This window comes from Ptychodera flava, chromosome 5 (assembly GCF_041260155.1).
Source record: "Ptychodera flava strain L36383 chromosome 5, AS_Pfla_20210202, whole genome shotgun sequence".
Lineage (NCBI taxonomy): Eukaryota > Metazoa > Hemichordata > Enteropneusta > Ptychoderidae > Ptychodera > Ptychodera flava.
The window spans coordinates 21,991,515-22,004,550 of record NC_091932.1 but is presented as its reverse complement, the minus strand read 5'-3'; the positions used below and the strand labels follow the sequence as shown (position 1 = coordinate 22,004,550).

The following is a 13,036-nucleotide window of genomic DNA, read 5'->3' as shown; positions in this document are numbered from 1 at the left end:
TATTTCGTGAACTTTTGTAACACTTTATAATCTCACATTGCTCTTCCCAGACTTTTTCATCACTTGCTTGACCCATCTCTCTTATAATGAAAGGTTATTGCTGTTTATTATCGACTTCATACTCATGTAGTTCATGTGGCACACACCAACTCATCCACCCACACACACACACACCGACACACACACAATCAGAGAGAGACAAGAGGACAGTGCTCTCTTTTATACTGAGTAAATGTTGCAAAACAATTCCCCTGCAATAATCTGCAAATCTTCACCAGAAAAAACGTAAATATAAAATGCAATGCCAATATTTTTTTATTGCTGGTTAAATTGGTGGTCTGGAAAATCAGTACAAAACAGTAGATTCTAAAGTGTTGGATCAATTTAAAACAATAGCAAATATATCTTTCTGGCACCATATGACAAGTTGCTTTCTGATAATTCAAGTTTTTCCTTTTGCGAAAAAATGAGCCACTTTTACAGAAGTGCGTTTATTGATTATCCTGTAATGATTTGCCTGAAAGATATATTTGCAAGAGAAATAGCATTCTCTGTAAATTCCAAATACATCTACCTTAATAAGTCTCTTGCTTTAAATACTCTGTGCCTGCCTATAGGATGCCGGCATCCGTACAGGGTCAGGTCAAAGTCCTTGTAAAATATATTATGGATCGGTTTTCACCAATATAAAAGAACACAACTCAGTGACTAAGTTCTCCAAAATTGGTCTGGTGCCATATGATAATTTGCTTTCTAATAATTGAAGTTTTTCCTTTTCCGAAAAAATAGGCCACTTTTATAAAAGTGCATTTTGTACTTATTCTGTCATAATTTGCCTGAAAGATATATTTGCAAGAGAAAGGGCATTCTCTATTAATTCCAAATACATCCAACTTAAAAACAATCTCTTGACTAAAATACTCCGTGTCTGCCTATAGGATGCCGGCATCCGTACAGGGTCAGGTCAGAGTCCTTGTAAAACAACCTATGGATTTGTTTTCACCAAGATCAAAGAACACAATTCAATGACTGCATTCTCCAAAGTTGAAAAAGAACAAATCAGACAGATAGACATGAAATCGGGACACTTTGCTTATTAGAATATCCTTCAATACAAGGAAATTGGAATTTAACGTTGCATTTCGTGCATTCACTCTAGTGTTTCAAAGAGTCAATATACTGGACGTGTGCTATTCAATTTTACTTTTAGCTTAGTTACCGGTATTTTTATTAAGTTTAGTTATTAAACCTTAATCTGCCATGGTAAAATTTATTTCAATGACTATTTCAAGTAAAAATTGGTCATGTCTGAAGTGATGCCTGTCTGTGATCAGAACACTGCCCTCTCTCCCCACAGCAGGAGAGCAATGCAGGTCTGACAATTGTTTGTTGCTAGACTAAACACTAGAGGGCGGTGCTCTGATTCCCTGGTTTGTGGCAAGCTTTGACAGTTCATTCGGACATTGATTCATATTACTTAACAACTTACTAGTTGTGTTCATATGTGTCATTACTTATTGTAACTTCTCCTTAAATTAAACCCAAGACCTTATAGCACCTTATTTCTCCTTGCAATTTGATCTGTCATTTTGTTAAAGCATATCAGCACATAGATACACATCCGAGTAATGAAATTCGATCATTGTTTTTTCAGATGATTCATGCCAATTTGCACCTTGAATATATATCAGTTTTCATCTGCGACCCATCTCTGTTGTGCTTGCTATCCATTTCATGGCTTGGCTTTGAAGTAATCTTCAGCACTAATGGTCACTCCACCACCGAAGAAATCAATGATCCACGCTCCCTTTACTATCATCTTCATGCAACGGAATTCGTGAGTCGCTGGCCAGTCAGTCATGTAAGGGTGCCGGGTGAATAATACTTTCTTAGCAAACTCCAGCTCCGTGGCGTCAGTAATGTTGGCCATAGATCCTGTACGATGCAAATGACCAAACAGCAGTCAGTATATTCTGTACAAAGCGACACTTTCTAAATTTAACCCAGTAAATGCCGAAGTCATTTTTGTCACCTTTATAAAATAGCACCAAGAAAACAGTCTCCTGAAATTTTTGAAAAATTTTGGTCAAAAGTTGTAGCCGATGAGGAATTGTGTCCATTTTGCCTAAAATTACTTAAAAAATTACTTTTGTACAAATAACTCAAATGTTGAACCCAAATTTTGGCGGGAAAAATGACAGCACTTAGAGGTTCAAGTCCACTTATTCATCTTTGTCAGAGCATAGACTGGTGTGGTGTGCTTTCAAAACTAAAGAACACAATGGTTTGTAATATTTTGTTTAAACCTTTGAGCACCAAAGCCAATTTTTGTCACCTTTACAAAATATATTGCGGTCAAAATTCGTCAGATTTTTGCTAAAATTTTGATTAAAAACTGTAACTAATTAAATGTGCTGTCTATTTGCTCCAAAATTATCACAACAATACACAAAAGTTCATAAAAATTGGTAAAATGTTGCACTAAAATTTTGGTGGGAAAAATTAAGCACGTAAAGGGTTAAATAGAAAGAAACAAAATCAAATGCTACCTTGTACAAATTTCATTCTGATAAGAACTTACAGTGTTTGGAATCTATGTAATTTGTTACAGGGGTCAGACTTTCCAACATCCTGAAAAGAGTGTTCAATACTCAGTGAATACAGAGCCGATTACAGATGAAAAATTTAACAAGAGATGGCACTGTTTCATATAGCCTTCAGAAATACTTATCAATCAGAAATATATGTCACCGAGCAAAATACTCTACTCATAATCTGTAAACATTTGCGTAGAGGAGCATATTACATGCTGACAAAAAACATCAGCTGCATTTTCTATCTATTCAAAACACCTAGTTGCATTTTTTCTCCCAATTCATATGACAAACAGGCTAGAAAAAGTCACTAACACATTGCCCCTCTAGAACATACATGTGGGGTGATTTAGAGAACTTTAGATTTATCTTGGCCAAACACAACGAAGTCCGAGTTGTAATGAACAATCATGCACGGTGATATTCATATCAGTCGTGTTAAAGAATCTGAATGCAAACGCATCCTGACAACGGAAATTGTCCCACGCACAGAGGATAATCAATTGCAGTGTACATCTGTGAAAGTCCAGCTGCAGGTCACACAGCCTGTAGGTCACACAACCTGTACTGTACGATTTTGAATTGAAAATCTCATTTGTTTGTTTGTTTCAGGAAGAAAACCTACCTATCAAGATAAGCCGTGAGCACAGAGGGCTTTCTGGGTCTGAAATTTTGCCAGGTTTGCATTCGTTGATGTCCGGAAACTCATTCTCAGTGAAGGTCATTGTGACATTGTTGTTCACGCTGAAGTCTTGCACAGAGACATCAAATCTGGTCAGGTAGACATACGGAATGCCTGTACTGTTGTCCACCAGCCCATCACTTATAGACAGTATGTTACCAAACGGAAATCCCAGCATTCCAGGCTGGATGGATACTGTGTTTATGATTGCCCAGTCAGCCTGTAAGAAATACCACATCACTCAAGGTGAAATAATTTTCCCTCTTGTATGTGTATCGATCTCAACTAATCCTCTATATTTTTGAAAATTATGAATGGATTATCAATTTTCTAAGAAATTTCAAGGACTCAATTTCATTTCTCAAGGAGTTTTTCAGTAATTTAAAGGAAGCTTTGAGGTTCAAGGACATTCAGGGCTTTCTAGGAGTGTACCCTATCCTTTTAATATATGAAATTCATTATACTGATTTCAATTGTCAATATGTAGCAAGTCTGGAAGATTATGCAAATTTGAAAACCTATCTTCTTAACCTATAAAGGTAATGAAATATGGATTGTTAAGATCTGAGCAAGTCAGTTATCCTGACATGCTGGTGTATAGACTGAAAGGGTGTCATGTGAGGGCGCTCTTCATGCCTCCATGCACCACACTGCTAACAGAGAATTTCAGCGGTAATAGTTTTAGTGCTGCAGATAATGTCATCAACATCAAAACCAACCTTGAATAATTTCAAATAACTTGTGTTTACTTTACTGTACAGGAATAAAAGTTTTTTTCACATTATTTGATAAAATTTGTCTTGTACTTTTCCATTTTGTAAGCTTAAACATGATTGAACTGGAGGGTTTCAATTCTTTGGACAGTTGACCTTGGACTTTGCCTGTACACTTACCCTATGAACCATGTACCTTGCCCTGGCTGCATATTCCATGTACGGAGGTCTGTCCCCTACAGAATAGGTGGCTGCTTTCATGACATGATAACTTTCCTGAGTCAAAGGAGAACATATGAATGAATATGAATGGATGTAAATCTATATAAGTAATTCGCTTTTCTATGGAACCTCTCTATCAATAGACTGTCATCGCAAGGAGATTTATCAAACATTCATCAAATACAGAGAATTATCGTATCACACATATACCCCCGTTATATATATATATATATATATATATATATATATATATATATATATATATATATATATATATATATATGTATTGTATATTATGTATTGCCAGTGGCGGTGTTGAAATCTACAGTGTGTGTATGATTCAACCTACATCGGTACACTTTGCACTTCTTGAAATGGCCAGTAATGCTAACTTTTGATGATTTTTTCAATAATTTTATTTTTAACATCAACAATGTAACTTCTTGTTCTCTCTCCAAAGCATGTTGATGCAGTATCCAGGTTTTCAACTCAGCCTGAACATGTGTAAACATTGTTATTGTTGACAGGTGAATTCTGGTCCGGACTAGAATTCAAACGTAAACACTAACAGTGCATTTTACAGACATAGACTCTATATTGAAAGGCTAAATAGTGGGGTTTTCAACATTCCTTGGAAGAGGACAGACTGGCGATGGACATACAAAATAAAACTTATGCAAAGATCATTAAAAATTAGCATTGCTGGCCCTTAAAACCCTTTCACCACCATGGTTTGTCCCAAATCCATTCTTTTCCTATGGTAAAGTTGGACCTGTACACAGGGAACTGGGGGTGAAAGGGTTAATGCAGCAACTTAACTCCTAGGTGAAATATTTTTAGCGAAATTTTTGAAAACTAAATTCAATACCATGCCAGTCGAAATCTAGCCTGTGTGTGCAGCAAACGTAACAGCCCATGATACATCATGCCAAGACATTGTTCTCATTCGAGACTGAGATATCAACATAATTCCATAATGTTGAAAATTCACATCATGAATAAGCACAACTGGGTGTACATATATATTCAGCGACAGGTCTTCTAGTGGCACACAGTTCATGTAGCCGACAATGAGATGCAAATGATATGCGGTAAAGGTCTCCTCGACTAACTTTCAGCTGGTTGCTCACTTTCTACTATTTTTATAGTATTTATACAAAGGCACAGACTTATTCTACCTTCAACTTAAAACTGATAGTGATTTTGTAGCTCATTCTTTACTATTGTTCATAGTCTTTGGTAGTCGGTAACAGACACTTCGTGTTTGTGTCGCTACATGGACGATCTGCCCTTCTAGTCTCTATGATTTTCATAGTCTCTGAAGAATGGGAATTTGGTTCTAGAATGTGTCAACTATGCCGTTACGCAAACAGCTCAGGACTTGTAACAAACATTACAGCAGACACAGGCTGGCAAATAATTGACAATGTTTTGTTGGCATGTCTACACAGGTTATTGATTCAAGGGTTTATCGGCACTCTTTGTTTGCATCTACGATATTGATCTTTAAACCTTTTAATAGATGTGTACTTGTTGGAATTACATGTGGTAGGGTGAAACTGACATGTGGTAGGGTGAAACTAACAATTGGTAAGGTGAAACTGGCATGTGAGACACTAATTAATCTCACTTGTTTACTTTTAACCCTTTCAGTCCTAACTTTCTTGTAACAAACATGTACCGAATTACACACACACCCACACACACACACAATATATATTATATTTTTATCAATATACATATTTATAAACAGTATATATATATATATATACTGTTCATATACATGTATATTGATAAAAATATATACATATATTTTATCAATATACGTATATATAAAAACAGTATATATATATATATATATATATATATATATATATATATATATATATATATATATATATATATCATATACCCATGCCAATATCGCCTCATCCTAGTGACGTTTACCGTAAAATATCAGCCGTGATATTTCATGGTCCACTTCCAGATATGCATGATAAACGTCATCAGTTTTGGAGTGTTCCAGAACTACATTCGCAATTTGATGGTAAACAATGTAAACAAACAAAATGGCTGCTGCTCTCCGCCTGCGAAGCAATGTCGCCAATGTGAAAATTTGAAGGGCTTTAAGGAGCACGGATATTTTGGGTTGCTAAATATGGAAGTAACATGCTGAGTCTTGTAATGTTTCCCCATGGTTTTTCTGTTAAAGTTCTTATATTTTTAGACAAGCTCTAGCAAACGTTCTTGCTGTTCGCACGGGGTATGGCAAAGTCTACCTCCGAAGAGGTAGTGAGTGGGTGGCATGACAGCGATGTCATGCGTGCGATGCCTGTTGACATGATAAATCTCCATGCCGTACGATGATTGAGCACGATTGAAATCAAGAGAGATTTAAAGCAAAGGAGAGTTTTTGATCAGTCAAAATTGTCATGGCATATTGCAACTTAAAAAGTTCCCCCTGTACTGGTACTAAGACTTTTAAATCCCGGTGTCTTTCTTCTTGGGATTCATTGAGATAATGGAGGACTTGCAGCGATGTTACGTGTGATGTTGACTTCTTCCGTAGTTTATGAATGAAGGCTGTTCACACAAATATTTCGATATTTGTGCACATGGCGTAATGAGGTAAAGCCTCAAAATTTAAAGTTTTTTGTAAGTATTAGAAAAATCCTGGGCATAGGTACATGTATATGATAAATCGGTTATAACCCAATATCACCGGTGCCTTGCATTGTATCAACATTCATGTCATTTGTGCTGCATCAGACACTCGACTTTGTCTCATGTCTGACACAGCACAAATGACACTCATGCTGATACGACACAGGAACAGGCGATATTGGGTAATAACATATACACTGTATGTAAAAAATATATATATATATATATATATATATATATATATATATATATATATATATATATATATATATATATATATATATATATATATATATATATATATATATATATATATATATGGAACAGGCAATATTGGGTAATAACATATACATATATATATATATATATATATATATATATATATATATATATATATATATATATATATATATATATATAATATAATGTTGAAAATATATAAAAAAAATTTATATCATATCTAACATATCATAATCTCACAAATACTATAAAGGCCTTGGATGGTTAATACATATAGATTACATGTACTGTACAGTGTAGTCATGATTACAAAAGAATGCAATGTGATAAAAAGGAAATAGAAACCTGCTGCTGGCCCAACAGACACGTTAACTGATTTGCTCTGCATTGTCTAACACCGCATGCCCTGTTTGCGTGTTCTCATAGCTGTAAACATTTGAATATTGCAAATAAGGGATGCAAAACACATTGGTTACAGGTGACACAGATAAAAGTACAGACGGTTACAAGTAGTGTATGTGCACAAAAAATTTGCACAAAATGTCATGGTTTTTTACTAAGAAAAACTAACTTTTCACAGCTGGCAAATTTTTTAGCTGACAGTAAGTTGTTTTTACCGGCTGCCGGCTATTTTCTACAACCCTGCAAATACTTTAACATTCATTTTCCAGAGTTTGATGAAAAGGACAAAACCACCCATTCAGGGTACTGCAATGTTGCATTGTAACAGTAAGCCACCGTGAACACTTCCTTTTTACTTACATGTATGACTGATTATTCCCTAAAAAACCAGCAGATACCAGTAATAAGCCTTACTAAAATAATCACTGTCCAAGCAATACAAAAGTTCATTGACCTAGCAGACCCAGGTAGAAGTGTGAATTTTAGCCTTTAACTCTGCATGAATTTCGCCTAACTGTACACAAATTTCGTCTTTTAAATCATGTGGTGGAAGCATACTACCTACAGATCTGAATGCTGCTGCTTGCATGTATGAGACAGAGATCTACAGCACTCTACATGCACTTGACGCATAGCTCATTTTCAGGACAACTATCCTCACACATTGCTTGTCAAGTACATGTACACGTTACACGACAATAACGTCAACTTCAGCATGAGCAAAATCTCTCAATTTCGTTTTGGAACAGCTGCATTTTTTAAATGAAAGTAGATTTGAACCCAGTTAACATGTGATTACATTTGCATACAATGTAATCTGTACAATGTAGATGACAACACCTCCAGCTCATTAGCAGTGGTGAAGGTCAGAGGTCTGATCGTACAACGATCAGATCACACTGTCACACCCCTTTGTCGAGTCAGCTTGCTCAAAGTACCAAGAACTCACCTGATTCTATTGTTGGTCAAAGTTTGTTGTCCACAAATGTTTGCAAATATTGACATTATTCTCAAAAAAAGAAAAACTGTATGAAAATTACCTTATTTTGCTACATTTTCAATATGAGCAAGTACTTAAAATACAGATTATTATTATTAATACATTGAACTCTCCGCAAATCACATGATTTCCATTCAAGTTCACCAGTAATATAAATATGTATTAGGATAACTTTAATTTTAAAATCTTCATTGTTAGAGTCAAGGACATTAATAAATCTCATTTGTTCTTAATAAATAATACAGATTACACTTTCTAAAAGCATGCTTCATGAATGTAGTATATACACAGTATACTGCAGTATATTGTACATTACATCAATGCTGTAACCAAGTTTTGAATATTACAGTGTTTCATCAAGGACGGCATCACAAAGAATTCCCTTCCAAGGAAGAATTTTGGAGGGGATTCGACCCCATTTGTGTGTTCTTTTCATATTACTGAGGTGTGACTCATGTAATTTCATAGGGCACTGGTCTCCCCCCCCCCTCCCTCCCCCCGACAAATTGCCGTTTACCAACATGTCAACAAAGAGTGAATAACCCCTTCAACTTGTTTAGATGAAACAATGATCACTTTTCCCTATATTACAGGGGTAAGACATACCACTACCTCCATGCACTACGTAACATCGGTTACTTATTGTGCGTACAAATTTTTGGGTCATGTGTTGCCAGCATGTGATGCTTTGTGCCTGTGTGAGAATATTAAAACTGTAACAGGAAGATTAATCGCTTAAAACAAAATGTTCTTGTAGAACACTCTTTCCGTAGTAAACGCCAACGTGGTCGTCTTATAAAACATCTAATTTCTGAGAATTGTCAGCAAGTGATAAGGTCAAAAGCTGACCTTGGTAAGAACAAAGGTTATAGTATGGATTTAAAAAAAAAGACATCCAAGGCTTATAGTCATTGAACATTAAATGGTATTTAATGTTGCATTGTAACAGTAAGCCATTGTGAACAGTTCTTTTTTTCACTTATGACTGATTAGTCCTTAAAAAACAGCGGATACCATTAATAATTCTCTTACAAAATAATCACCGTCCAAGCAATACAAAAGTTCATTGACCTAGCAGACCCGGGCAGAAGTGTGAATTTTGCCTAACTCTGCAAATATTTTGCCTACACACAAATTTCATCTTTTAAATCATGTGGTGGAAGCATACTACCTGCAGATCTGAATGCTGCTGCTTGTATGTATGCAGACATACAAAGACACAGAAGACACAGAAATGCAGCTCTCTATGTATGCATGTGACATTTAGCTTATCTTCATGGCAACTCACAAATTGCTTGTCAAGTGCATGTGACATGATAAAACAACATCAATTTCCAGCATCAGCAAAATCTGTCAATTTTTCTTTTTTGAACAGCTGCAATTTTGTAAATGAAAGTAGGTTTGAACTCAGTTAACATGTGATTACATTTGCATACAATGTAATCTGTACAATGTAGATGACAACACCTCCAGCTCATTAGCAGTGGTGAAGGTCAGAGGTCTGATCGCACACCCATCAGAGGTGCGATCACACTGTCACACCCCTTTGTCGAGTCAGTTTGCTCAAAGTACCTAGAACTCACATGATTCCATCGTTGTTAAAAGTTTGCTGTCCACAAATGTTTGCAAAAATTGGCATTATTTTCAAAACCTCCCCAAAACTACCAAAATCACCTAATTTTGCTAGTTTTTCATGTTTTCAATATTAGCAAGTTCTCAAAATAAAGATTATTATTAATATAATTTTGCTAATACAGTGAACTCTCTACAAATCACATGATTTCCATTCAAGTTCACCATAACATAAATATGTATTAGGATAGCTTTAAAATCTCCTTCATTGTTTGATACAAGGACATAATAAATCCACGGTCTTAATAAATCTCATTTTTTCTTCGTAAATAATATGGACTACACTTTCTAAAAGCATGCTTCATGAATGCAGTATGTATACAGTATACTGCAGTATATTGTACATTATATGCTGTAATCAACTTTTGAATATCACAGTGTTTCATCAAGGATGGCATCAAGAGGCGGATTGTCCCTGTTAGCAAGATTTTTGGAGGGCGACTCAACTCCACTTTCTGTGTTCTTTTTATGTTATTTGAGGTGTGACATACCAACCAAGGGCTACAATTATTGCAGCTATGACTGACGTAATTTCATGAGGCACTGGTTCCCCCCCCCCCCTTGACAAATTGCTTTTGGGGGTGTCGACATGTCAACAGAGGGTGGATCACTCCATCACCCTAGATGAAACGTTGTCAATGAATATTCATTATAAAAGCACTGTGGCCTGAACAAGCCGTGGGTCGAGCGGACAATGGATGTGGTGAACTTGTAGCCTGTAGGCGTAGCTGTTTACAGCAGATTGCTACAGTATAAGCTTATGGTTATACTTATACTGCCAGGATACTAGGGGTTGATTCAATGATTGTGGCACAGCCGAAGTGAGAAGAGGTTAAAATGAACAATTGTAAAAACTTTTGCTTGGTTATACTGTATTCATTGTACACTGAAATTGAAAAGCGAGACCGCTATATAGTGTATGGTTGGGTAGGGTACATGTTTACAGCCATGCAGATTACGTAGAACGTTTCACACAAACCTGAACTTCGACTGCTGAGCAAATCCCAATGAGGATAGCGACCGCTGATATCCAAAACATATTCGTGTTCGGACGATGAGATCCTACGTTTACAGTTACTATTATCCTGCAAAACAACAATGAAACAATATCTCGAGTCAATATGGCGCACAGCAAAATTCGCCAGTCGAAAGGAACCACTTGCAAATATTTTCATTACAAACCTTTAGCCTTATCGTACTGCATGCACCTAAAACTAAAAATCCGCTCGACGATGTACCTACGTTTACAATTACTATTATCCTGCAAAACAACAATGAAACAATATCTCGAGTCAATATGGCGCACAGCAAAATTCGCTAGTCGAAAGGAACCACTTGCAAGTATTTTCATTACAAAGTTTAGCCTTCTCGTACAGCACCCAAAACTAAAAATCCGCTCGACGATGTACCTGTGGCTGCACACACGGCTAATGACTCCCTGTACCGCACGATCACATCACTTTAGTGTGCTCAGTGGGTGCTGTATGTCTCGTGACTGCGTGACTGAGGTTTCCAGAGTGCAAGTGGTCATAGGTCAAGTTGCGCAATGACTCGTGCGTTGCGCGTTGTGCAACCAACTAGTCCACTTATGGAGTTCGCGCGCACCCGGAGACTGTCATGTGGGAAAATTTTGACAGGTCACGTACATTGCACTTCCGCATTGCGACGAAGGCCCTCTGTATGCTCTCTGTACGTACGTATCGTTTATAATCAAACCGGCGGGAGGCAATATATAGGAAATCATGGAAATCAGGCTATGTGAAATGTATATTTTGTTTAGAAACGAGCATTTAAACGTAGTCGTCGGCGATTGAAATACGCAGTTAAAGAGTGTCGAGGAGTTCAATTTTTCGAGAGAGGGCCGCGGTAAAGCCGGTTAGCCAGATCATGGTCGACAAAACAGTGATGCAAAAATATTTTATATAGCGTTGTCCGAGCCCCCTTTTACTGCAAAATGTTACCATAGAAATGCGTGTGTTTCATATATATATATATATATATATAATACAAATTACTTCAAGTACAAAGTAATTATATCTGTTACTTAAGTTTCATGCATACTTATTGCCATTAAGTTTATCTGATATCATTACTTTGTTCTTGAAGTAATTTGTGTAATAATTTATAATGCTCTGCTTCAACATTGAGCACTGTAATTTCTAAAGAGTGTATGTATGTATGTATGTATGTATGTATGTATGTATGTATGTATGTGTATGTGTTTATGTGTACATATGTGTGTGTTTAAAGTATGACCAAAGTTTTCTATGGTAGTCGTTCTGAAAGGCCGCTGCATAATGATGAAAATCGTGTATTGTAGGCCTGATTGTTGATGACCCAACCCATCGCTTGTACCGTATATGAAGTACCTCTTTAATGTGGCCGATATCTGTCTTTTACAGAGAGCTGGCTAGGCTCTTTCGTCATCATATTATTCAACTTGTAACTCAATTTGTAATGCATTGACCAAGGCAAGTGATGATGTATTCAATTCAAGAAAACCAAAAGCACTATCATTCAATACCGGGTTGGAATGATGTTGTCAAAGAAGCATATACTGCAGCTTGTACAATGTTTCATCCAGGATGGCATCATCAGGGGGATTCCCCCTTTACCAGAACATTTACAGGGGTGATTTCACCAGTTCATGTGTTCTACTTGTATCTCTAAGGTGTAACTAGCACCATTTCATGGGGAGGGCCTCGCTCCCCTGACAAATGCCAACATGTCAACAGAGGGGGAACCCCTCTATCTGGATGAAACACTGCACGTCTTGCTTTACACTACATGGAGATCAGCTGGTAAATCAGCATTGGCCCGATTGTACAGCAAATGTGTAGTATATCTTTTACCCCTTCATCACGAGTTAAAAGTCTGAGAAAGTTAG

At 36.5% G+C, this 13,036-nt stretch overlaps 1 protein-coding gene across 4 annotated transcripts; it reads right to left on the bottom strand.

Moving 5' to 3' along the window:
- Positions 1-205: 205 nt before the first annotated feature.
- Positions 206-11,697, bottom strand: LOC139133258 (protein CREG1-like). 4 transcript variants are annotated; one of them, XM_070699776.1, is made up of 6 exons: positions 11,559-11,665; positions 11,388-11,410; positions 11,129-11,211; positions 4,170-4,265; positions 3,220-3,496; positions 206-1,935 (listed from the first exon to the last, which is right to left on the bottom strand). In XM_070699776.1, the coding sequence occupies exons 3-6, from the start codon at positions 11,186-11,188 to the stop codon at positions 1,733-1,735; spliced, it is 636 nt and encodes a 211-aa protein (XP_070555877.1). In that variant the 5' UTR covers positions 11,189-11,211; positions 11,388-11,410; positions 11,559-11,665; the 3' UTR covers positions 206-1,732. The 4 variants fall into 4 exon arrangements, with proteins under 4 accessions (XP_070555877.1, XP_070555876.1, XP_070555874.1 ...); XM_070699775.1 differs by having other exon boundaries at positions 11,388-11,412; positions 11,509-11,659; XM_070699773.1 differs by lacking the exon at positions 11,388-11,410 and having other exon boundaries at positions 11,129-11,234; positions 11,504-11,697.
- Between the last annotated feature and the right edge of the window lie 1,339 nt (positions 11,698-13,036).